A 27,315-nucleotide genomic window follows, 5' to 3' on the forward strand; every position below is an offset into this window, starting at 1 on the left:
CCTCCCTGCAAACTTTTACAACATGGACATTAACAACCTTGGCTGAGTTTGATGTGACTTATAAGACAAAAGGAGCAGACTCAAAACAGATTCAAAACAACTGTCCTATGTCAGCCTTTTAATTCTTTAAAAAGGGATGGAATACCTCAACCAATCACCAAAGTGATTACATCATCTGGAATGTTTTTCCCTCATCAGAATATCAACATTTGGAAAAGGAGCATGTTTGATGTCTATTAACATAATATATGACCTACTGTTAGATGCATTGTGGGTCGTGGGGAATACCGAGGTAAAACAACACAATATTTCAGTGAAACCTAATCAAATGGAATCATAAAAGCAGCTACTCATCCGAATGATGTGGAATCTGAGTGTGTTGCAGGGAGACATATATACACCCATTAAAAACCTCACAGTTTTCCAATCTGTGGCAACAAGTGAACTAAACATACTGTACCAGACAGAGAGATCTAACAAGACCATTAAACTGCCACTTCACATAGTTTAAAAAGACACAAAGTGATATTTGGTACTTTACTTACAGGCTTCCTTTTTCTACGTTTTCTTCTGTATCCATATAATTTATGTGATGCCATTGGAACAGCTACGTAAAAAGTGGAATATGCTCAACAACGATTCCATTGTGTCTTAAGTGTAATATCACTGTTCCGTCTACTATTAACACTGTGTGCTGGATGCAGTGTGCGCTTATCTTTGAGCCTGCTTAGCTTTGAGCCTGCTTAGCTTTGAGCCTGCTTAGCTTTGAGCCTGCTTATCTGTACGACGGCCTCGTCTGTGGCTCTAGCCCCTGATGGGGTTAGGATTAGTATTGTAGTGGCTTGGTGGACAGGTTTCAGCTTCACACCAGGGCCAGGTGCGGTTGTGGCATGGTTTTACTCCAGGGCCTCGCTGTCCTCGGTGAAGAGATCAGCCAGATCAGCCACCATCAGGACTGCAGCCTCCGAGTGCTTCATGGCAGTTGCACTGTGGCTGCTGTGGTGGTAATGACAACATTTACAATGTTCAGAACTAACGGCGTCGCATTGCACTGTGACTGTGGTGTCTGAACAACGTTTCAAATCAAAACTAGCTACACGACTGTTCAAAAGTTTGTGGTCACTTAGAAATGTCCTTGTTTTTGAAATTAAAGCACATTTTTTGTCCATTAAAATGACATAAAATTTATCAGAAATACAGTGTAGACATTGTTAATGTTGTAAATGACTATTGTAGCTGGAAACGGCAGATTGTTAATGGAATATCTACATAGGCGTACAGAGGCCCATTATCAGCAACCATCACTCGTGTTCCAATGGCACGTTGTGTTAGCTAATCCAAGTTTATAATTTAAAAGGCTAATTGATCATTGGAAAACCCTTTTGCAATTATGCTGAAAACTGTCTCAACGTCAACAGTGAAGAGGCAATTCTGGGATGCTGGCCTTCTAGGCAGAGTTGCAAAGAAAAAGCCATATCTCAGACTGGCCAATAAAAAGAAAAGATTAAAATGGGCAAAAGAACACAGACACTGGATAGAGTAACTCTGCCTAGAATGCCAGCATCCCAGAGTCGCCTCTTCACTGCTGACGTTGTGACTGGTGTTTTGCGGGTACTATTTAATGAAGCTGCCAGTTGAGGCCTTGTGAGTCGTCTGTTTCTCAAACTAGACACTCTAATGTACTTGTCCTCTTGCTCAGTTGTGCACCGGGGCCTCCCACTCCTCTTTCTATTCTGGTTAGAACCAGTTTGAGCTGTTCTGTGATGGGAGTAGTACACAGCGTTGTACGAGATCTACAGTGTCTTGGCAATTTCTCCCATAGAATGGCCTTCATTTCTCAGAACAGGAATAGAGTTTCAGAAGACAGAATTTTGTTTCTGGCCATTTTGAGCCTGTAATCGAACCCACAAATGCTGATGCTCTGGATACTCAACTAGTCTAAAGAAGGCCAGTTTTATTGCTTCTTTAATCAGTACAACAGTTTTCAGCTGGGCTAACATAATTGCAAAAGGGTTTTCTAATGATCAATTAGCATTTTAAAATGATCAACTTGGATTAGCTAACACAACGTGCCATTGGAAGACAGGAGTGATGGTTGTAGATAATGGGCCTCTGTACGCCTATGTAGATATTCCATAAAAATATCTGCCGTTTCCAGCTACAATGGTCATTTACAACATTAACAATGTCTACACTGTATTTATGATCTATTTGATGTTATTTTAAATGGACAAAAAAATTGCTTTTCTTTCAAAAACAAGTACATTTCTAAGTGTCTCCAAACTTTTGAACGGTAGTCTAACTCTTACAGAAGATATAGTTACCTAGTTATATTATCATTTAACGATGCAATTTCATCTTTAGATATATATGTTGTCCTATGACTATGAAATAGAACATTGGCCTAATTTTTTAGTATAAGAAAAGGCCCTCACCTTTTCTCTGCAGTCTTCAACATAGCCTGCATTCTCTCCTCAATAGTGGACTTGATGAGGAATCTATGGACATAGGTGGGTCTAGAGGACACAGAAATAACATGTTATAAACCTTAATAAGACATAATGGCCTATACATACTTATAAAAGGTAATAAAGCAAACCCAGTGTTCTCACTTGGTCTGTCCGATGCGGTGCACCCGGCCAATGGCCTGCAGCTCGTGGGCGGGGTTGAGTATGGGCTCCACCAATAGGACGTGTGTAGCCTCGATGATGTTGAGCCCATTGGAGCCCGTGTGGAGTGGAAGGAGCAGGATGTTGATCTTCTCCTCGTATTTAAACGAACACAGATTCTCCTGAAACACCGACGATCAATTCACAGGTTAAAGACACAGAGATGAAGACGTGCCGTAACTTCATAATTGGAGCAAATGTATCTACAGGTTTGAATTTGGAAATGAGAGATGCTGCGACAGCTTGGGGGGGGAATAAAGCTTCTCAGTGGCAGCTCTCGCTCTACAAGTAAAACAAATATTCTTCATTTAGGGGGAAAAGCATTGCGATTGTGCCACTGAGAAGTTGTACAGAAACTATGATTGGAGTGACATGCAACACAAACCTGGAATTTGTGAATGCCATTGATTTGAGAGAACTCCATGTTGTTGTCGAACAAAGCCTTGGCAATGATGTCCAACACACACTGCCACTGGGGAAAAGGAACACACATCATCAACATCATCATCCTACTTTGATGTTTTAAAACAGCATGGCCAATAAATGACAGTCACAATAAGTGTGATAATGAGTTTGTTTACTCTGTTATTCTTTACACCTTGTTTGCAAAGCACACATGCGTTACCGTGGAGAAGACGAGACACTTGGCTCCTGGGTCAGTTAGCTGGATCTTCTTCAGAGTCCTGACTACCGCCTCCACCTTGGTAGAGTGGCTTCCCTAAAAGACACAGATACAGGGAAGTTCACTTATTGTCCATATAAACTCAGCAAAAAAGGAACGTCCTCTGACTGTCAACTGCGTTTATTTTCAGCAAACTTAACATGTGTAAATATTTCTATGACCATAACAAGATTCAACAACTGAGACAAATCAAATCAAATGTATTTATATAGCCCTTCGTACATCAGCTGATATCTCAAAGTGCTGTACAGAAACCCAGCCTAAAACCCCAAACAGCAAGCAATGCAGGTGTAGAAGCACGGTGGCTAGGAAAAACTCCCTAGAAAGGCCAAAACCTAGGAAGAAACCTAGAGAGGAACCAGGCTATGTGGGGTGGCCAGTCCTCTTCTGGCTGTGCCGGGTGGAGATTATAACAGAACATGGCCAAGATGTTCAAATGTTCATAAATGACCAGCATGGTCGTATAATAATAAGGCAGAACAGTTGAAACTGGAGCAGCAGCACAGTCAGATGGACTGGGGACAGCAAGGAGTCATCATGTCAGGTAGTCCTGGGGCATGGTCCTAGGGCTCAGGTCCTCCGAGAGAGAGAAAAAAGAGAGAATTAGAGAGAGCATATGTGGTGTGGCCAGTCCTCTTCTGGCTGTGCCGGGTGGAGATTATAACAGAACATGGCTAAGATGTTCAAATGTTCATAAATGATCAGCATGTTCGAATAATAAGAAGGCAGAACAGTTGAAACTGGAGCAGCAGCACGGCCAGGTGGACTGGGGACAGCAAGGAGTCATCATGTCAGGTAATCCTGGGGCATGGTCCTAGGGCTCAGGTCCTCCGTGAGAGAGAAGGAGAGAATTAGAGAACGCACACTTAGATTCACATAGGACACCGAATAGGACAGGAGAAGTACTTCCAGTACTTTATCTCCTCTTCGTGGACTGCACCAGATTTGCCAGTTCTTGCTGTGAGACGTTACCCCACTCTTCCACCAAGGCAGAGAGATCCGGGCTCTTCGCTGGCCATGGCAGAACACTGACATTCCTGTCTTGCAGGAAATCACGCACAGAACGAGCAGTATGGCTGGTGGCATTGTCATGCTGGAGGGTCATGTCAGGATGAGCCTGTAGGAAGGGTACCACATGAGGGACGAGGATGTCTTCCCTGTAACGCATAGCGTTGAGATTGCCTGCAATGACAACAAGCTCAGTCCGATGATGCTGTGACACACCGCCCCAGACCATGACGGACCCTTCAATCCCGCTCCAGAGTACAGGCATCGGTGTAACGCTCATTCCTTCAACGGTAAACGCGAATCCGACCATCACCCCTGGTGAGACAAAACCGCAACTCGTCGGTGAAGAGCACTTTTTGCCAGTCCTGTCTGGTCCAGCGACAGAGGGTTTGTGCCCATAGTTGACATCTTTGCCGGTGATGTCTGGTGAGGACCTGCCTTACAACAGGACTACAAGCCCTCAGTCCAGCCTCTCTCAGCCTATTGCAGACAGTCTGAACACTGATGGAGGGATTGTGTGTTCCTGGTGTAACTCGAGCAGTGGTTGTTGCCATCCTGTACCTGTCCCGCAGGTGTGATGTTCGGATTTACCGATCCTGTGCAGGTGTTGTTACACGTGGTCTGCAACTGCGAGGATGATCAGCTGTCCGCCCTGTCTCCCTGTAGCGCTGTCTTAGGCGTCTCACAGAACGGACATTGCAATTTATTGCGCTGGCCACATCTGCAGTCCTCATGCCTCCTTGCAGCATGCCTAAGGCACATTCACGCAGATGAGCAGGGACCCTGGTCATCTTTCTTTTGGTGTTTTTCAGAGTCAGTAGAAAGGCCTCTTTAGTGTCCTAAGTTTTCTTAACTGTGACTGTTAGTGTCTTAACGACCGTTCCACAGGTGCATGTTCATGAATTGTTTATGCATGGGAAACAGTGTTTAAACCCTTTACAATGAAGATCTGTGAAATTATTTGGATTTTTACGAATTATCTTTGAAAGACAGGGTCCCGAAAAAGGGACGTTTCTTTTTTGGCTGAGTTTACATGTTCGGCAAAGGTGTGCGTCTGTCTGCATACCTTGACAGGGATATCTGTCCCCTGGTTGTCTGTCTGGGTGGTGAAGACATAGGAGATCTCTGCGTGGGACGTGGTCTGTCTGCAGATGGCACACTTGATGGCTCTCCGCCGCGTGCCCGACCCCACGCTGTACTGCTCGACGATGATGGCGATGCACTCGTTACAGAAACAGTGACCGCAGGTCAGCACCGCCCACTGGAGCAGAGGGATTCAGACACACATACGGCATGAATCAACCATGAAAAGGCTGAGTATGTATTACACATACACCAAAATACACACCAAGCATCACAGTTCAGAATTATTATTAAGAGTGGTAAAGATCACGAGGTAGATGGGGGACACAGACACAGATAGAAAAACACTTGTCTCAAGGGGAATCAGATTGATCAGAGTCGCGTTGTAAATGGGCAGATTATAACATGTCTCACCTCCTGACCCAGAGGACGGGCACAGATAGGACACGGTTCTGGATTTAGTCCTCCTGTCTCCTTGTCCTGGGACTGAAACAAAACAACGACACAAACATTTACCTTTGTTTCCTTACAGAATGTAGGACACTTCTTCAAAGATATGGCCCGTGGCCCGGATTCGGACCGTGAGGGGGTCCAATTTAGCCTGCGGGTGGTTTGAGTAAAATATAAAAAGGCAACAAAACAATTCTGTGGGAAAGCTAACTCAATACTTTAAAATTACTCAAATCAAATCGAAACTGCGTAGAAATGATAATGGTCCTACATTTATACAGTTTCTTGACTGTGTCCAGTTCACTAATAACCACCTAAATTAAAGCTAGACAGTATCGGAAATTCTAAAAGCGATAGAGGACTATCTTTTGCAAATTTTGACGGCAAGGATATATAACACGTTTTAAGAGCTGCCCCCCGGACCTCTTGAAGAATGAACGCAGCCCACGGGGAAAAATGAGTTTGACATCTAAATCAAAGACAAAACTAAATCGACAAAAACAAAACCATTGCTATTATATTTTAAAGCCTAGGAAGAGAAACCCTGGTATTGACCAGAAACAAAAAATGGTCCGAGGTAAATGGCAGGCTTACCTTCTCTAGATTTGAGAGATAAAGGAATTGGCCCAGCTTCTTCTGGAGCTGAGACTTTGCCACTGCTCTATCGTTTAACAGTTTCACCCTGTTCTGATCCACCTACACCCAGAAAGAAACAGAAAACAGCAATTAGTGAAATAGGCACTGAAATAACAGCAGTGTAGTAATATTTTACTCTGTCCTTATACAGAGTAAAATGCATTTCATTTTTTTATTTTATTCAATTACACTGAATCGCAGTCTTTCAATATTTAATTATGTCTTATGTCATGCATAATGAGCAAAAAACAAAACAGGTAAAGGATGTAAAATACAAGTTGAACCAACAGTCCCTCAACCTGCAGCCCCCAGTCCCCTGGTGTAGCTATTTCACCTCGTGTGGTTCTATGATGTGCAGTACGGGTACTTTGGGTTTGGGTTCATCAGGCAGCCTCACACGCAGCCTCTCTGTGGCCATTCCCAGCTCATCAATGGCTGACACATTGTTCCTAAGTACCATCCAGTACTCATGCAACACCTGATGAGAAACACATATATGCAATATGATTTAGATTAAGCATTTATGAAATACAATAGACTCGTGTATATATATATATATATATATATATATATATATATATATTTATTTTTATATTAATTGTTATGTATACCTGAATCGCATTTGTGTAAATATTGGACACTAATTGTGGAAGTAAAGGCTTGAATTGTTCTTAATAGCACAAGTACTATCTAGACCTAATCTATAGTGCATTCAGAAACTATTCAGACCCCTTGACTTCTTCCACATTTTGTTACGTTACAGCCTTATTAAAACATTTATGAAATAGTTTCTCCCCCTCATCAATCTACACAAAATACCCCATAATGACAAAGCAAAAACAGGTGTTTAAATCTTTTTGCAATTAAAAAAAATGTAATCATGAAATATTACATTTACATAAGTATTCAGACCCTTTAATCAGTATTTTGTTCAAGCACCTTTTACAGCCTCAATTTTCCTTGGGTATGATGTTACAAGCCTGTATTTGAGGAGTTTCTCCCATTCTTCTCTGCAGATCCTCTCAAGCTCTGTCAGGTTGGATAGGGAACGTTGCTGCACAGCTATTTTCAGGTGCGGGCTCTGGCTGGGCCCCTCAGGGACATTGAGACTTGTCCCGAAGCCACTCCTGCGTCGTCTTAGCCGTGTGCTTAGGCTTGTTGTCCTGTTGGAAGGTGAACCTTAACCTGCTCCAGACCTCAGACTGGGGTGTTCATCAAGGATCTCTCTTTACTTTGCTCTGTTCATCTTTCCCTCGATCCTGACTAGTCTCCCAGTCCCTGCCGCTGAAAAACATCCCCATAGCATGATGCTGCCACCACCATGCTTCACCGTAGGGACGGTGTCAGGTTTCCTCCAGACGTGACGCTTGGCATTCAGGCCAAAGAGTTCAATCTTGGTTTCATCAGACCAGAGAATCTTGTTTCTCATGGTCTGAGAGTCCTTTAGGTGCCTTTTGGAAAACTCGAGTGGCTTCTGTCTGGCCACTCTACCATAAAGGCCTGATTGGTGGAGTGCTACAGAGATGGGAGAACCTTCCAGAAGGACAACCATCACCACAGAGGAACTCTGGCGCTCTGTCAGAGTGACCATTGGGTCTTGGTCACCTCCCTGACCAAGGCCCTTCTCCCCCGATTGCTCAGTTTGGCCGGGTGGCCAGCTCTAGGAAGAGTCTTGGTGGTTCCAAACTTCTTCCATTTAAGAATGATGGAGGCCACTGTGTTCTTGGGGTCCTGGAACACAGCAGACATTTTTTGCTACCCTTCCCCAGATCGGTGCATCGACACAATCCTGTCTCGGAGCTCTACGGACAATTCCTTCGACCTCATGGCTTGGTTTTTGATGTGACACGCACTGTCAACTGTGAGACCTTATATAGACAGGTGTGTGCCTTTCCAAATCATGTCCAATCAATTGAATTTACCACAGGTGGACTCCAATCAAGTTGTAGAAACATCAAGGATGATCAATGGAAACTTAATGTGGAGTCTCATAGCAAAGGGTCTGAATACTTATGTAAATAATGTATTTCTGTGTTTTAATTTGTAATATATTTTCAAACATTTCTAAAAACCTGTTTTCGCTTTGTCATTAAGGGGAAATTGTGTGTAGATAGATGAGGATTTAAAAAAAATGATTGTTGTTGTTGAGTAAGGCTGTCACATAACAATATTTTGAAAAAGTCAAGGGGTCTGAATACTTTACAAAATGTACTGTATACAGACATACATTAAGTCAGTCAGGATACCTTGTACTCTTTCTTCCAGTTCTCAAAAAGCTCCATGAAGGTATTTCCTTCTTCCACCAGGTCGTGGTCCATGCGGCGGGCCTTGGAGAAGGAGAGAATTGCCTTCAGGGCCCGCTCTGTCTCGCTGGCAGCCCACAACCCTCTACTGGTGGTGGGGAGACGGTCGTCCACCAGCCCCTCCTCATCCTCAATCATCTCCTCAAAGATAGCCGTCTGACCCTTTACCCTGACATGGGGAGATATCAGAGATATTAAGAGAGCAACGAGGTTGGTTCAGATTCGCTCATTTATTGTAAATCTGTGTTTCTTTTACTTACGTGTGTGAAAAGAGCTTGGACTCATAATCAGTGAAGAGCTCGTCTGCTTTGCAAAACACACAGCTGGAAAGATACAAGAGTCACAAGAGTCAAATTACCATGTATTATTAAAATGTACTATTATTTAGTTTTTTGCATTGAGGCCTACTTATTGAGTGGCAGGCGGACAGGTCTGAGGTGACAGAGAACAGTCTCCTCTATGACAGCCTCTGATGGTGTGCCTTCCAGCCTCTTTACCGCGTCCTGCACAGACTTCTGGGACTTCGTCAGATCCTCCATCTGAGTGCTGAGCAGGAACTGCAGGCCACGCCCATCTCGGAACCTACAGGAGTCATAATGGTTGAGTGCACACATTCACCCAAATGGTCGGCGGTTCAATTCCTGCAGGGATCACCTACATATACCAAAGCTGTACTGAAAGTCGCTGTAAGTGTCTGCTACGTGGCATATATTCCAACCGTGTTCATTTCGTCAACAATAACTACAACATACTTGTCAAGGACTAAAACTGTGACAATAACGATATACCCTAAAAAAAACGTTTTATTTTTTTACATTTTTATTTTTCAAATAAATTCTATATAGTATATAACAATTCCACGTGAGACTAATGGACATTTAATTTGACATGAAGCTCCTTTTCATCTGTTGAGATTATTTCATGCAATCCTCTCATGATTGAGGCTTTATAGCAGGGATAGGCAACTAGATGGGGGGGGGGGGGGTTAGTAATAATCATTTGTATACTGGAAATTGACCACAACCAAGCCCCAAAAAAGATTGCTCTTTTCAAATACCATCATTTCATACCTTGATTACATTGAGACACGATCACGTCTCTTTTTTAATTTGTGCGAATACTAAATTTGATCAATTCCTGGTGATTTGAGTCTTTATTTTATTTTATTGGGCCCCCCGCCTACCCCCCCGACCCCTGCCTTTTAGTCTATATGGTTAATTATGTCGGACATTGGTTACAATATTAAAAAGAGAAAATGGTGTTCTCAGCTTTGGGTGCTGGGATCAAAAGGCATATTACCGGACGAAAGGAAAAACCTGCAGTCACTGAAATGTTAATATCTTATTTCTTAGCAGCACAGGTCAAAACAAAATGGCCGCGTTTTGGCCCGGCGCCTTCGTCAGCGTTTGGAGAACGATAGACATCAACCCATATTTACAGTGCCTTGCGAAAGTATTCGGCCCCCTTGAACTTTGCAACCTTTTGCCACATTTCAGGCTTCAAACATAAAGATATAAAACTGTATTTTTTTGTGAAGAATCAACAACAAGTGGGACACAATCATGAAATGGAACGACATTTATTGGATATTTCAAACTTTTTTAACAAATCAAAAACTGAAAAATTGGGCGTGCAAAATTATTCAGCCCCTTTACTTTCAGTGCAGCAAACTCTCTCCAGAAGTTCAGTGAGGATCTCTGAATGATCCAATGTTGACCTAAATGACTAATGATGATAAATACAATCCACCTGTGTGTAATCATGTCTCTGTATAAATGCACCTGTGATAGTCTCAGAGGTCCGTTAAAAGCGCAGAGAGCATCATGAAGAACAAGGAACACACCAGGCAGGACCGAGATACTGTTGTGAAGAAGTTTAAAGCCGGATTTGGATACAAAATGATTTCCCAAGCTTTAAACATCCCAAGGAGCACTGTGCAAGCGATAATATTGAAATGGAAGGAGTATCAGACCACTGCAAATCTACCAAGACCTGGCCGTCCCTCTAAACTTTCAGCTCATACAAGGAGAAGACTGATCAGAGATGCAGCCAAGAGGCCCATGATCACTCTGGATGAACTGCAGAGATCTACAGCTGAGGTGGGAGACTCTGTCCATAGGACAACAATCAGTCGTATATTGCACAAATCTGGCCTTTATGGAAGAGTGGCAAGAAGAAAGCCATTTCTTAAAGATATCCATAAAAAGTGTTGTTTAAAGTTTGCCACAAGCCACCTGGGAGACACACCAAACATGTGGAAGAAGGTGCTCTGGTCAGATGAAACCAAAATTGAACTTTTTGGCAACAATGCAAAACGTTATGTTTGGCGTAAAAGCAACACAGCTCATCACCCTGAACACACCATCCCCACTGTCAAACATGGTGGTGGCAGCATCATGGTTTGGGCCTGCTTTTCTTCAGCAGGGACAGGGAAGATGGTTAAAATTGATGGGAAGATGGATGGAGCCAAATACAGGACCATTCTGGAAGAAAACCTGATGGAGTCTGCAAAAGACCTGAGACTGGGACGGAGATTTGTCTTCCAACAAGACAATGATCCAAAACATAAAGCAAAATCTACAATGGAATGGTTCAAAAATAAACATATCCAGGTGTTAGAATGGCCAAATCAAAGTCCAGACCTGAATCCAATCGAGAATCTGTGGAAAGAACTGAAAACTGCTGTTCACAAATGCTCTCCATCCAACCTCACTGAGCTCGAGCTGTTTTGCAAGGAGGAATGGGAAAAAAATTCAGTCTCTCGATGTGCAAAACTGATAGACATACCCCAAGCGACTTACAGCTGTAATCAGAGCAAAAGGTGGCGCTACAAAGTATTAACTTAAGGGGGCTGAATAATTTTGCATGCCCAATTTTTCAGTTTTTGATTTTGTTAAAAAAGTTTGAAAATTCAATAAATGTCGTTCCACTTCATGATTGTGTCCCACTTGTTGTTGATTCTTCACAAAAAAATACAGTTTTATATCTTTATGTTTGAAGCCTGAAATGTGGCAAAAGGTTGCAAAGTTCAAGGGGGCCGAATACTTTCGCAAGGCACTGTATATAGTAGATGAAGTCACACTGTAGTACAGCTTCCTTTTTCACACTCATTATTTAAACTCATTATTTACATACATTTTCTATTGTTTTTCACAAGAGCGTCATAATCCAAATAATAAACAAACCTCACCCCAAAAAATGCGCCCTTTGCTCACAGGCAGCAACCTAACAGGATTTCTTCATTAAGGCTTCCAGGGCTCTCTGTTTGTAAGGCATGGGTATAATATGCCTCTCTGTAACAGCAACTTCTCTCTATTAGTTATTCTCTTAAGTGTCTGTACAACTTCTAAGCCCCGGAACCTCAGTTGGCACACATCATGTCTGGCTACAGGGGCCTTCTCGTCACCAGTCCTACGACAACGACACGGTTTAAGAGCCCTTTCATCCCCCCTGCTCTGAATGCTTCTGTAGATACTTGCCGTCGTCTAGTTGACCAGCATGCGTCCTCTCTTTTTGTTCCTGATGAGGTTCAGAATTGTTTATTAGAGCCTGTCACTTGGTGAGCGGCAAGCTTTACGCTCCCTATCCAAAGACGACAGTGTGGTTATCAAACCCGCAAATAAAGGGGCGCAACTGTAAAAAAAAAAAAAGGAATCATGTCGAGGCGAAACACTGAATCAATTAAGCAACAGAGACTTGAGTTCCCCCTTGAGTTGTGATCCTACCGCCAAGTTCTTGGGTGAATACCAAAGTTATTTTGGACAAAGCCATCCCACAGAAAGTGAGTCTAACTTTGTTACAGTAACACGTTCTCTGACCTCAATTCTATACTATTCAAAATATTCACAAGAGTTGCCAAGAACCTGTTCCCAGACGTCACATTGCTGCTGGCACTCAGTCAGACACTGAAGCCACTTCTCCATGTTAGGATTATCACATCAAGCCAGCTGTTACCTTCATATTTAAAGGATACAACGGTCTTCCTTAACTGAACTCTGTACAAGGCATTGCTGACTCAGACATTGTATGCACAATGTCTGAGTCAATAATGCCTTGGTATCGCTGACTCAGAAAATGGGCGGTGGTACCTTCAAGGTTAGAGAAGTGGACCAGCATCCGGAGAGTTGCCAGTTCGAATCCCACTACTGAAGAAATCTGTCCGGAGTGAGGTGGCAACCAGAGGGTTGCTGGCATCAATGTCTCAGGTGCCACCTACCGCCGATGTTCCCTTGAGCAAGGAACTTAACCCCCCAATAGGCTGACCTCTTCTCCAGCCGTGTGTGGATGTGTGGATGCATGTGTAAATTTGAGACGGTTGGATAAAAAGCAGAAGACAGTTTTCCATCTTGTATGGACTAATAAAGCAATGTGACCAGTTTATATACTAATCCCCTCCCCCACGGGTTTGATACTATTAGTTATTTCATGTAAAAGAGAGATGAACAGGTGCCCCCTACTGACTTTTTATATGAACTGGCTCAAAAACGACTACGTTTGAGAATGATTTCCAAATCCAGTCACAGGACACTGCAGGACAATGGGGTCCCCATTCATACCGAATTACGCACATTTGTTCATAGGGAAGCTTGAAGAAGATTGTGTTTTTAATGGTAGTTCGTTTTTACCCCCTTTTGAAATATTGGTTCAAAACCTGCCCTTTCTAATGATCAACCTACTGTATTTGTGTCTACTTATTCCCCCATCTCTCAGGCTGTTAAATATTCAATTAAAAAGCATTGGTATGGTCATCACTACAGACCCGGGTCTGTAGGCATCACTACAGACCCGGGTTCAATCCCAGGCTGTGTCACAACGGGCCATGATTTGCAGCCCTACAGTGCGGCACACAATTGGCCCAGCGTCGTCCGGGTTTGGCCAGGGGGAGCTTTACTTGGCTCATAGCGCCCTAGCGACTCCGTGTGGCGGGCCGGGCCCTTTGCAGGCTGACTCCGGTCATCAGTTGAACAGTGCTTCCCCCGACACATTGGAGCAGCTGGCTTCCGGGTTAAGCGGGCGGGTGTTAAGAAGTGTGGTTTGGCGGGTCATGTTTCGGAGCACGCATGACTCGACCTTTGCCTCGCGAGCCCGTTGGGGAGTTGCAGCGATGAGACAAGATCGAAATTGGGGAGAAAAAGGGGGTTAAATACAGATAAATAAAAGAATGCAAAAGCATTGGCATGTCCTGTCTACGGACCCCTCTGTGGGCCAGGCTTTTCAGAATATCCCTCGATTTGCTTTCAAGCGTGCTAGAAACCTGAGGGAGAGACTAGTAAGAGCAGATGAATATGTACCCTCTCAGAATGTTTAATCTATCCTCCCCTCAGGCAATTTTCCACGTCATAATTGTGTGAACCGTTAATGCGATGATCAAGGGTCATTTCTTCCTTCATCCTCATACGGGAAAGAAAATGTAAGCCAGGGGTAGAATTTCCTGGAGAATTAAATGTGCGGTCTATTTACTGAAGTGGCTATTATTATGTTGGAAAATCTAACAGAAAATCGAAAGTTCATATTACAGAGCATAAGAGCAACATCAGAATTGGTGACGAGAAGTCCCCTGTAGCCAGACACTAATGCGGCCGGACAAGATGTGTGCCAAGTTGCGAACTGAGGCTCCAGGGTTTAGAAATTGTACAGCCACTTAAGAGAGGCGGTGATTGAGAAACTATTGCTGTTACAGAGGCATATTATCTCCATGCCTTACAAACGGAGAGCCTTAATGAATAACTCCTGTTAGGTTGCTGCCTGTGATTAACAGATAAAAAATGTTTATTATTACTTTTATTATGAAGCTCTTGTGAAAAAAAACATAGAAAATGTGTGTAAATAATGACTGTAAATGATGAATGTTGCCAGCTAAGGTATACAAGGGGACAGTCATCCTAGCTGGACAAGGCTATCTGAACGTGCACATGATAGAAGTTAGAGGTAGCCTAAATAGTAATTATTTAATATAATAAAATGCACAGACTATTGTGACTAAAATGGCTGTGACTAAAACTAAACTAAAATTGTCCAGAGTTTTAGTCGACTGATAATAACTACAACTAAGCGAAGGATGAAATGGCAAAAAATGTGACTAAGAATAAAAAGGTATTTTAAGACTAAAACTAAATCTAAAATACTGTAGATGCCAAAACTAACATAGGAAATATCAATGTATTGGTATAAATATAGTCAATTCAAATCCAAATACTTGTCAGCCATGGAGAACTTGTTGGCCTGCTGTTTGTAGCTGCAGGTCAGTTCGTTCTGGATGCGGGAAACCAGGTCGTCATCGACGTTGTGCTGTATGGCCCGCTGTACCACGTCTAGCCACCAGGGGGATCGTAGATTGACCTGGCATAGAGAACAGCGATGAGAGGAGACAGTAATGTTTAGGTTAAGGGGCTCTTCATCTTGGAACCCAGAACCAAATCATGCGTACACTAGCTTGCTATTCGACTTGATTCTGGAGACCCGACACAGCTGGAAATGAAAAGAGCAGATTCAACCCCCTCCCCACTACAGAACCACTACAAATCTACTGGTTAAAATCCCCACCTCCACCTCAAGCGCTGCTTAAATTTGTCAAAACAATCAGTGGCACTGTGCACAAGAGGGTCCTCTTACTTTGCGTTTGAGCTCCTTGATGTTCTGCAGCACAGGCTGTAGATTCTGGTAGGCCTCAGACACCTCGGCGTTGTGTTTGGTCATGTAGTGCTGCCTCAGCTGCTCTGCCTATGTAGATAACACACATAACAGAGGGACAGATATACATGTTCTATGAGCATTCGCGCACAATTGTATAACTGGAAAAACATGATAGTACACATGTAGGACGAATCCTAGGAAAGTGAAAGACATTTTCGATTTCTTTGGCCACGTCATAGAAACACAACGCGGAGACCGGGGTCAGGGAGGAACCAAACACACGACACCATCATCAGCGGGTGTTTCACCTCCTCTTTCAGCCGGTCGTCTCTCAGAGTGGGCGGTATCCCAGGGTGCTTTGCGTTGAGCAGCTCCATTAGGTTGTGCGTGGCATGAAGCCTCTGTTTATAAAAACACAGAAACAAAAAGACGAAAATGGAAACATTCAGGACTTCAGAAGGGTTTCCTTCTGCTGCTAACCAGCATCAAGCAGATGGCACATGCAAATGAGAGAGTTAATATGAGCAGAAAGGTTGCAAATCTGATGTTGAATAGGTTTCGACAGTCCAGAGCGGGCCTTTAGACGCCGGCTGCGTGGCTGTAGTGCATACCTGCAGGGAATCGGTCTTCAGTCGTCCTTTGTGTTCCTCCGAAGACCTCAGGACATCCCTGTACATTTCCACTGCCTCACCAAACTCATCTACAGGTGGCGATACCAACAACAACAACAACAACAGCAGCCCTCGTTAAAGCCACACCGCTCTGTGTTATACAGCACTTTCATGCGTCATGCTATACTACCGCACACAGCACGAGCATAAAGGATGCTCATTATTATAGGGACAAGCACAGATCAGTGATGTCACAGTCTCCCAGGTCAGTTTCCCATGGGAAAGAGATGAGGAGACAGAACCACTGGAGAGAGGTAGCGAGGAGGAGTTTTGTTGTCTACCTCTGATGATGTGGATGCCTGCCAGGCCGTTGAGGGCGCACACCAATTGTCTGTGAACCTCTTCACACTCCACTCGACATTTCTTCTGCAGGGACTTGAGCAGCTCCTCCATCGTCATGGTGCTGTTTTAGGGGCATTAGGTCAGAAGGATCCGTTAGTCACTAACGTCATTGCAATCTACACAAAACCAAACCGCAGCACCAGAGACTGAAACGCACTTTAGGCATCCTTTATTGACCAACAAAACCAAACAGCGCCACGGAAACACATTGTAGGAATGACCTCACCAACTGGCAAACAGAACCAAACAAAACAGCATCGCACCAGAAACCCAGACAAACTGTAGGGCTTTATCTATCAACCAACAAATAAACGTGAGGCCATAGATACTATTTATCTCTATGTGTGAGGCCATCCAATTACCAGCTAGTAATTTGGGCTGTGTGTGAACCAATTGGTACATAAGAAAGAACAATTCATTCGCCAAAGACAGCATGACCAGACAATAGCCTTTCTATTGGCCACCCAACCCCACCCTGCTTTACACAGTGAATGGGGCCTTGTAACACAGTAAAGGTTAAAAAAAGAAAAGAAAACTGCACAATTAAGTCCAAACATTTACACAATTACACAATTTCAAGTGCAAATCTTCTTTTTTCCCCTACTAGGACAGTAACAGTGTCAGGCTCATCTGTCAAGCTCATCATACCAACATCTTCTCGATGAGATATATATTTGATATCTTTAAACCTTTACCTCTTCTGGAAGGGCAGGAACTCTCCCCTGACAGCCTGCGGGTGGCAGCAGGCTTGACGGAGTCTGAGCAGGGGGTACAGGATGGTGTTGACCGTGCGTCTGTCCAGGCTGCCCAGCTTCAGGCTCCAGTCCTGGATCTTCCTCAGCTTAACCAGGGCGTCCTGGGAACACACCTCATGCTGCCGGTGGTAGAAGTGACCCTCCACTGGAGAGAACTGCAGCCAGTGGACCTCTTCTGTCTGAGGGGGAATCTGAATCTGGAAAACAGTGAAAAGTGACACTTGTGAATCTAAAAAGGCTAAACTTACTTTACCCCATTAAACCAGGTAAGCTATTAGAAACACATTATATTTCACAATAACAACCTGATAAGGCACTAGACTAAGTACTTGTTATGTTACGAAAACATTTGTATCATACAAAATGTGTTATTATCCAACTTACCTGATCAATGACATCTTTCTTGGCCGATCGCCACAGCAGCTGACCAATCAGGTTGTAGAGTGGCTCTGTGTTTCCACGGCGATAGGGTCGGTAGAGCAGCTGGTCCCACCAGTACTTGACCCAGTAGGGGTCGACCCCCAAGAACAGAACCAGACCATACAGATCTGTTAGGAACAAAGCAGTCTGTCAGGTTAGGGTTAAGAACAGGACAAGGCAAGACGGATCTGGACAGAACAGAGACAGATCAGTCATGTGAAGACCGGGGAAGAATGATATGGTAACTATTGAAAACTACTGTAGGTATCAATGAATTATAAATTTGAATTTAGAAGTTAACCTTCCAGGCCTCTCTGTACAGGAGTTCCACTGACACACCAGCGGTTGACTGACGAGAGACGCAGAGCCATTTCTGCCGCCTGATGAAGAAAAACAACAATGAACAATCTGTAACAATGGAAACAATAGCATAGATGCTCAAAAGCCCAAGGGTAATTAACGAAAATGGTAGGAATACCATCTTTCTTGTTGCTATAACATTTACGGCATCTGAAGAGCACTCCAGTTTCCGACCAGTCTCTCCAACATTGAGGCTACCACCGCCCATAATTATTATTCTCCTTCCAGGCATCTCACCTTGGCAGTGGTGCATTCCACCATCTGGGCCTCGTCCAGACAGATGCGCCACCACTCTACGGCCACTAGGGGGCTGGGAATAGCCATGTACCGCTTCTGGTTGCGAAAGCGCCGGCCGTCCTTACTGTTGCTGTGGGGGATGTCTACGTAGTTGAGCTCCGAGCGCAGCACGTCATAGGTGGTGATGACCACATCCTGCTCAGCCAGCATGTGAGGCTGGATGAAGCCATGCTTCTTCACCCCCTGGTACACCTGGGGACGGTGGGAGGGATGGAGGGAGGATGGAAGGATGAACCAACGCAGGATGGGTGGACCAACTCGGGTCAATGTCAGCTACTACAAACAGCAATGTTGGCAGCACTTTCCATCAAGTTATATAACTGTTTAATTACAGATTTATAAACGAATATAAGCTAACAATTAAGACTCCAAACTATTTGTAAAAGTTCAACTGTAATATAACTGTTTAGTGCAGACTTATAAAAGTCCAGACTTATAAAAGTCCTTACCAGTACTCGTAGTGATGAGGAGCTGATGTGTTTGTTGATCTCCTCAACCCACTGATGACAGATGGACGAAGGGGAGATGATGAGGGTAGCTCCTGTCGGGACAGGTGTCATGGCGACCAGGCAGTGAGGACAGTAAAACGGTGTGGTGTCTAGGCTTTCCTCCTTGTAGTTCACACACTCTGCATGCTGCCACAGCTGGCAGTTGAGACACTGCACCCGGGCCTTGTAGTCGATGAGACCCAGCTCGCCACAGATACACTCAAAGCGGTAGTCTGGGGTGTTGAAGGGGGTGAACGACACCCGGGTGGCCGGCGGCATTTCCGGAGTGACAGGTGGACCTGGTTGCTGCTTACTCTCTCCAGGGACATCTTCCACTTTATCCACTCGCTCCGTCGCCTGTCCCTGGGAGTTGTGGAGTGTCCCTTTGTCGTCCTCCTCAGGGCGGTCTGCCTCCGCAACAGGTGACAGATCCTGTGAGGCGCTTAGCGTGTCGCTGCGTCGTTCTTCCTCAAGGCGTCCCTCCTGTTGTTCATGTCTACTGTCCTCTGCAGAAGCAGGACCGTCAGGGGACAGGCAGCTCTGGCTAACATCCTCTGAGGGAGAGAGGTCTGGGGTATCAGGGTCTTTATAAGAGGTCTTCCCCTTCTTTCCTGCACGCCTTAGGGAAGTTCTCCTGGGCCCACTGTCTCCGGAGGGACTCTGCTGCAAAACCAAACCAAACACCATCAAAGACCATCAATGGGTTTAACAGCAGTAATCTGAACGCAGTGCATTCCATTAGAAGAACAGAAAAACACATTTGAGCCTTACACAGTGAGGGTATTTCACAATTATAATCAAACTCTCTACATCTTATGGAAGACAGTGTAACTGAGAAGACAATATGCATTTCTGCAAGGACTCCAATACGTACAGACTTGGCCGTGGTGGTCTTCTTCTTGGTTTCCTTGTATTTCTTCCCCAGTTTAAAGGATCCGGCCAGACCGCGACCTTTGACTCTCTCTACTAGTTCCTCGTCCAGCAGCTTGCCCAGGGCCCTCTTGATGTGGTTGCGGTTCTTCAAGAGGTCGTACCGGTACGTGGTGCGAATGTACGCAAAGATGGCATTGACCGACGCTCCTTTACCAACCCTCATCTCTTTTATTGCCGTGAGCAGCATCACACGCACAGCTGCACAGAGATAACACACAACAGGTTGTGTAAAAAAAAAACACATCAAAAACGCTAATTTGAAAGGATGTAGCTAACATCAACAGTGACTTACTTGGGTAGGATATTTTCACTTTAGGTTGAGCCTCTGACTTGCAGTGAATTATATGCATCTCCTCTTCTTCTGGTCGTGGAGGCGGTACAAAATAATTCACTGACTTTCCCTGAAGATCACAAGAGAGACAACCCTATGCGTTCATCAATCAATGGGAGTATCTTTGAAAAACAATGTTCCCATCTCTGATGTGCCAATAAAGTCAAGACAGGAGAGAAAGTCAAAGTGCCATTTGATGCCCCCTTATCTGTCACATGCGCAGAATACAACAGGTGTAGTAGACCTAACAGTGAAATGCTTACTTACAAGCCATTCACCAACAATGCAGTTAAGAAAATACCCCCCCCCCACACCCCCCAAAAAGTAAGAGATCAGAAAAACAAATATTAAAGAGCAGCAGTAAATAACAGTAGCGGGGCTATATACAGGGGGTACCGGTACAGAATCAATGTGCGGGAGCACCGGTGTAGAGGTAATATGTACATGTAGATAGAGTAATAAAAGTGACTATGCATAGATAATAACAGAGTAGCAGCAGCGTAGTAGGGGGGGGGGGGGGGGGGCAATGCAAATAGTCTGGGTAGCCATTTGATTAGCTGTTCCGGAGTCTTTTGGCTTGGGGGTAGAAGATGTTTAGAAGCCTCTTGGACCAAGACTTGGCACTCCGGTGCCGCTTGCCGTGCGGTAGCAGAGAGAGTAGTCTATGACTAGGGTGGCTGGAGTCTTTGACAATTTTTAGGGCCTTCCTCTGACACCGCCTGGTATACAGGTCCTGGGTGGCAAGAAGCTTGGCCCCGGTGATGTACTGGGCCGTTCTCACTACCCTCTGTAGTGACTTGCGGTAGGAGGCCGAGCAGTTGCCATACCAGCCAGTGATGCAACCGGTCAGGATGCTCTCGATGGTGCAGCTGTAAAACCTTTTGAGGATCGGAGGACCCATGCCAAATCTTTTCAGTCTCCTGAGGGGGAATAGGTTTTGTCGTGTTCTCTTCACAACTGTCTTGGTGTACTTGGACCATGTTAGTTTGTTGGTGATGTGGACGCCAAGGAACTTGAAGCTGCTCCACTACAGCCTGCTCCACTCCACTCCACTACAGCCCCGTCAATGAGAATGGGGGTGTGCTCGGTCCTCCTTTTCTTGTAGTCCACAATCATCTCCTTTGTCTTGATCACGTTGAGGGAGAGCTTGTTGTCCTTGCACCACACAGCCAGGTCTTATCGTTGTCGGTGATCAGGCCTACTATTGTTGTGTCATCAGCAAACTTTAATGATGGTATTGGAGTCGTGCCTGGCCGTGCAGTCATGAGTGAACAGGGAGAACAGGAAGGGACTGAGCACGCACCCCTGAGGGGCCTCCGTGTTGAGGATCAGCGTGGCGGATGTGTTGTTACCTACCCTACCACCTGGGGGGGAAGTCCAGGATCCAGTTGTAGAGGGAGGTGTTTAGTCCCAGGGTCCTTAGCTTAGTGTTGAGCTTTGAGGGCACTATGGTGTTGAACGCTGAGCTGTAGTCAATGAATAGCATTCTCACATAGGTGTTCCCTTTGTCCATGTTTGAAAGGGCAGTGTGGAGTGCAATAGAGATCGCATCATCTGTGGATCTGTTGGTGCAGTATGCAAATTGGAGTGGGTCTGGGGTTTCTGGGATAATGGTGTTGATGTGAGCCATGACCAGCCTTTCAAAGCATTTCATGGCTACAGACGTGAGAGCCACGGGTCTGTAATCATTTTGGCAGGTTACGTTAGTGTTCTTGGGCACAAGGACTATGGTGGTCTGCTTGAAACATGTTGGTATTACAGACTCAGACAGGGAGAGGTTGAAAATGTCAGTGAAGACACTTGCCAGTTGGTCAGCGCATGCTCTGAGTACAGTTCCTGGTAATTCGTCTGGCCCTGCGGCCTTGTGAATGTTGACCTGTTTAAAGGTCTTACTCACATCGGCTACGGAGAGCGTGATCACACAGTCGCCCGGAACAGCTGATGCTCTCATGCATGCTTCAGTGTTACTTGCCTCGAATCGAGCATAGAAGTTATTTAGCTTGTCTGGTAGGCTCGTGTCACTGGGTAGTTATCGGCTGTGCTTTCCTTTGTAGTCTGTAATAGTTGCAAGCCCTGCCACATCCAACGAGCGTCGGAGCCGGTGTAGTACAATTCGATCTTAGTCCTCTATTGACGCTTTGCCTGTTTGATGGTTCGTCGGAGGGCATAGCGGGATTTCCTATAAGCTTCCGGGTTAGAGTCCCGCTCCTTGAAAGCAGCAGCTCTACCCTTTAGCCCAGTGCGAATGTTGCCTGTAATCCATGGCTTCTGGATGGGGTATGAACATACAGTCACTGTGGGGACGACTTCCTCGATGTACTTATTGATAAAGCCAGTGACTGATGTGGTGTACTCCTCAATGTCATCGGAAAAATCCCGGAACATATTCCAGTCTGTGCTAGCAAAACAGTCCTGTAGTTTAGCAAGCATCTGCTTCATCTGACCACTTTTTATAGACCGAGTCACTGGTGCTTCCTGCTTAAATTTTTGCTTGTAAGCAGGAATCAGGAGGATAGCATTATGGTCAGATTTGCCAAATGGCGGGTGAGGGAGAGTTTTGTACGCGTCTCTGTGTGTGGAGTAAAGGTGGTCTAGAATTCTTTTTCCCTCTGGTTGCACATTTAACATGCTGATAGAAATGAGGTAAAACTGATTTAAGTTTCCCTATATTAAAGTCCCCGGCCACTAGGAGTGCCGCCTCTGGATGAGCGTTTTCCTGTTTGCTCATGGCGGTATACAGCTCATTGAGTGTGGTCTTAGTGCCAGCATTGGTCTGTGGTGGTATGTAGACAGCTATGAAAAATACAGATGAAAACTCTCTAGGTAAATAGTGTGGTCTACAGCTTATCATGAGATACTCTACCTCAGGCAAGCATAAAGCCATACGACTTCCTTAGATATTGTGCACCAGCTGTTTACATACGTGTCTTACCAGAGGCTGCTGTTCTATCCTGCCGATAGAGTGTATAACCCGCCAGCTGTATGTTATTAATGTCGTCGTTCTGCTACGACTCAGTGAAACATAAGATATTACAGCTTTTAATGTCCTGTTGGCAGGATATACGTGCTTTCAGTTCATCCCATTTATTTTCCAGCGATTGAGCGTTAGCTAGCAGGACGGAAGGCAAAGGCAGATTAGTCACTTGTCACCTGATCCTCACAAGGCACCCTGGTCTTTTCCCGCAAAATCTCAGTTTCCTTCTCCAGCGAATGATGGGGATCGGGGCCTGGTCTGGTGTCTGTAGTGTATCCCTCCCGTTCGACTCATTGAAGAAAAACTCTGTCTAATCTGAGGTGAGTAATCGCAGTTCTGATGTCCAGAAACTCTTTTCGGTCATAAGAAACGGTATCAGCAACATTATGTACAAAACAAGTTACGAACAACGCAAAGAAACTAACAAAATAGCATGGTTGGTTAAGAGCCGATAAGACGGCAGCCACCCTCATCATAACATGGTTCTCACCAGAGGCAGGGTGAGGGCCTCCTGCTTCAGGCCCTGTCTGCTGTTGTTCAGTATAAGAGCCAGGACCTCCACAGTCTTCCCCAGCCCCATCTCATCAGCGAGGATCCCCCCAGGCCACTCCAGCCCAGCCAGGGGGAACTCACGAATCAGGCTGCAGGGAGAATTAGAGCAATAGACAAGAAATGGTCCATGTATGATGGTATGTATTTAAAAACAGAAAAAAACACTGTAATAACTACCATCAGGCTGCAACAGGGAGATAGGGTCATGACATTGACAATATATACTCTAATAAAATGTGATATCCATGTAATAACAATATATTAAACACAACTCATAGGCTGATTGATTATATTTCGTTAGGTTTATGATGTGTTATCTGCCAGTGTTTGATAATGAAGATATTTGTATTTAAGGTCATACCAGCCTGTATATGGATTGTAGAATAGCTTCTTCCCACACAATGTGACAAGTTCCCTCCATAGGAAATTTAGAGATTGTTCTGGGAAGGGGAAATTACATAGTTACTATTGTCCAGTATAATCAAAATGGAAAATACTTTCCCATTTGGAATTAGTTCCATAATGTACAACCTGGCAGGCAAAATGAATTCATTTCAACCTGTTTTGCCTGCAGGGAGAACGTATATACCTTGAGAAGAGCTACTGCTCCTGTACTTCTCTCTCCTCAGCATCCAGTTAACAGCCTGACTCTGGTATGGCCTGAGGACTGGGATAAGAGCCTTGTGCTGTACATCTATGCTCACGTCCTGGTTCTCTCTCTGGTGGAGGTGTCTGACGTAATCATACAGCTCCTCCACGTTCTGCCTCTCCAAGTCAGTGTCACACTCCTCCTCCTCGGTCGACACCACTTCTACCATGGGACCAGGGAAATGGTACACAGTGTCATGGGTCAATTGAGAAGGAGAAGTAAGGAGGGTTGTTCCACGAAATGAGTACGTTTTGCATCCATTTGATTAAGTAGAAATTGTGCAACAATATTGAAATTTAAAAGCCTGTTATATTCAATGAAGTGCCCTTTAATATAGACCACATGGAGAATTCAATAAAGCAGATTTTTATTGTGATTAAAGACGAGCTAAAGTGCCACTTTTGTTATTTAAAAATAATTGACTCATTTAGCACACGCTCTTATCCAGAGCAACTTAAGGGAGCAATTAGGGTTAAGTGCCTTGCTCAAGGGCACAGATAGATTTTTCACATAGTTGGCTCGGGGATTCAACTTTTCGGTTACTGGCCCAACGCTCTTAACCGCTAGGCTACCTGCCGCCAAAATCCAGCATTTTTACATGCCTCTCCGTGCACCCTCTATGACTCCCCTCCGCGGCACTCTCTAAATTTGAACCCACTTAACCTCAAAACGCATCCAAGTTTTCACCATTGTTGTAAAGCCCTAGTTATTTTGTTGCCTTGACAATTTCTGAAGATGATTTATTTCATGTGATTAGTAATTCATTTACATCTGTCCCTCATTTAAAGGTGAACCCTGTGACGTGAACTGAACTCTCATTTTAATATGGTGAAACTATTCCCTGTTAAATATTTTAATAGTCAAATCATAGTTGAGCTGGTTTTACTCTTTTTTCTGGTGTTTTGTGGTGGAAAAAAACCTTGTTAACCATGATAGACAGGCAAGAAATGTTTTGTTTTTTTTGCATTCAATTGCCACTCCCTGTCGCACACAACAAGCTTCCATTCCCCCTTTCACAAGGGCTTTTATGGTGGATTTAAAATGAAATGATCAACCCCATTACGGTCAACCTTGTTACTTTATTTGGCACTTAATAGACATTTACTATAGTAAAAAAAAATTGAGATGGGAAAACATGTTTTTTGTTTTTAAGTTGAACATGTGCTATTTATGACAGAACGTTAAAATTAGGTGAAATTTAAAAAAATATCGGTCCAAGTTTACACTTCTCAAAAGGCACTGAATTGGTGGAACGACTCAGGAGGAGGGAGGAGGAGGAAAAAGAAGAGATACAAGTTACTTACCAGGGATGATAAAGTCATAGTAAAACTCCATTAACTTCTGAATCAGTTGATTTGCCTTTCTGATCCGTCCGTTTCCCTCGCTGAGGAATTCAGGCTTTCCCAATCCCGATTCCAGTACATATATCCCCACCTGCCGCGGGAAGGCCGACAAACACAGGAGAAAAAAAACACCACTGCACTTCTTCAGAAATATAAACAGCAAAAATAAAAGGCAATTTAATAATTCATTCCATTCATAACCATAATGGCCAAACACAAATGATGGGTGACTACATCAGCCAAAATGCTGAATGAACTACACATTTCATTGAAGCTCTTGTGAAGAACTGAAAAAAAATGTAATATTGACTCTACTCTCAAAGTGATCACAGAGTACATAAAGTGAAAGTGCACACCTTAATTTCATCCTCCCCTGGCTGATGACACAGCTGCACAGCTCTTCTCTTCTGCAGCCAGTCTAGCTCCTCCAATACTATCCCTCCAGCCAGGAAACACTCCACTGGGCAGGTCCTATCCAGAGGCCTCATCTCCAGTCCTCCTGTACTTGTACTACTCTCTTCGCTGCTGCTGGTCAAACTGAGGCACAACTGATCTCCTGTCCTACGAAGGGTGAACGCCCTCTGGTCACAGCCTGGGGGATTAACCCACAGAGGGGGAGGACGGAGGCTGAACTCCCCGATCAGAGACTTCCAGATGTGAGCCAGGTCAGAAAGAGGAAGCACAGTGAGGGAGAGGAAAGTGGAGGAGGAGGTGTCTGTGGAGGAGGAAGCAGGGAGCTGGGGGTCCTCTCCAAGTCCTAGGTCTGACAACAGAGCTCCTGAGCTAGAGCAGCTTGCCTCACAGTCCTCCTGGACGCTCAAGAGAAGAGAACCGGTTGGGATCTGGTGGGTGGTTGAAAGAAGGGAACTGGTTGAAATCTTGTCGCCGGTGAAGAGAAGGGAAGCAGTTGGGATGTGGTGGCTGGTGGACAGAAATGAGCTGGTTGGAATCTGGTCTTCCTCTTCTTGGAGTAGAGTCTCAATCCTGCGGTCCTCGTGCATGTTCCAGTTAAGCTTCTTCTTGGCCTCCTCATCTACCCTCACCGGTGGGGCACGCTTCCTTCTGTTGCTCATGGTGGCAACCTAGGAGAGCATAGGATGTCGGGAAAGTCACTCACTGCTGTAATGCTTATGATGAGTAAAGCATGCCCAGATTAAAAAGGTGGAGGGAACTGAGTTATGAAGAACCATGCAATGAAAGTTATTAGAGGTTAGTTCATCAAAGCAAAAACCCACGTTATGGACACGCATGGATAAAAAAAAAACACCTGTCGGATCTACTTATACCATTGAAGTCTATTCCAGATTACCATAGAACGTCGTGTTTGGGCAATTCCGTTAACGTTCTAAATCCTTGGTGTAAACTTGCTAATTGTCTTCACATTACGACAGCTGCTCACTGATTGATTATCGAACTACAAAGTGTCAACAATGGCTCTGCAATGTAGAAATCCCATACTGCAACATTTTGCTACAATGTAACGAGTAGGCAACACCACAGTGCCGCTTCTAGGTGCACTGTGATTGTTGTCTGGCTTTGATAGCAAACCTGTCTACTGTCTGGCTCTAACAAACATTGAACATTTACTTTTTATCTCTCACAAAGCGTCGTCTCTGTTCCTGGTCCCTGCAGACGAAATAATAGACTGGTCTGGTTGATCGAAATCAGTCAAGACTGGACTTTACTGTCTTCTTGAACAGCCAGTTCCTCCGCCGCTGCGATGCGCCATGTTTTCA

General features: G+C 44.6%; 1 protein-coding gene across 4 annotated transcripts; it reads right to left on the reverse strand.

Moving 5' to 3' along the window:
• Positions 1–86: 86 nt before the first annotated feature.
• Positions 87–27,315, reverse strand: shprh (SNF2 histone linker PHD RING helicase). Of its 4 annotated transcripts, none has more exons than XM_020487600.2 (30): positions 27,167–27,315; positions 25,936–26,661; positions 25,541–25,670; positions 24,177–24,398; positions 23,949–24,027; positions 23,526–23,676; positions 20,023–20,131; positions 19,672–19,928; positions 18,759–19,460; positions 18,250–18,501; positions 17,954–18,032; positions 17,617–17,780; positions 17,173–17,429; positions 16,417–16,538; positions 16,076–16,164; positions 15,773–15,865; positions 15,444–15,551; positions 15,028–15,170; positions 9,240–9,413; positions 9,092–9,154; positions 8,775–9,000; positions 6,863–7,006; positions 6,487–6,588; positions 5,857–5,928; positions 5,426–5,620; positions 3,295–3,387; positions 3,055–3,141; positions 2,613–2,791; positions 2,436–2,516; positions 87–996 (listed from the first exon to the last, which is right to left on the reverse strand). In XM_020487600.2, the coding sequence occupies exons 2-30, from the start codon at positions 26,650–26,652 to the stop codon at positions 897–899; spliced, it is 5,190 nt and encodes a 1,729-aa protein (XP_020343189.1). In that variant the 5' UTR covers positions 26,653–26,661; positions 27,167–27,315; the 3' UTR covers positions 87–896. The 4 variants fall into 4 exon arrangements, with proteins under 4 accessions (XP_020343189.1, XP_031684430.1, XP_031684429.1 ...); XM_031828570.1 differs by lacking the exon at positions 27,167–27,315 and adding an exon at positions 26,866–27,138 and having other exon boundaries at positions 18,759–19,457; XM_031828569.1 differs by lacking the exon at positions 27,167–27,315 and adding an exon at positions 26,866–27,137.

This window comes from Oncorhynchus kisutch, linkage group LG7, assembly GCF_002021735.2.
Source record: "Oncorhynchus kisutch isolate 150728-3 linkage group LG7, Okis_V2, whole genome shotgun sequence".
Taxonomy (NCBI): Eukaryota; Metazoa; Chordata; class Actinopteri; order Salmoniformes; family Salmonidae; genus Oncorhynchus; species Oncorhynchus kisutch.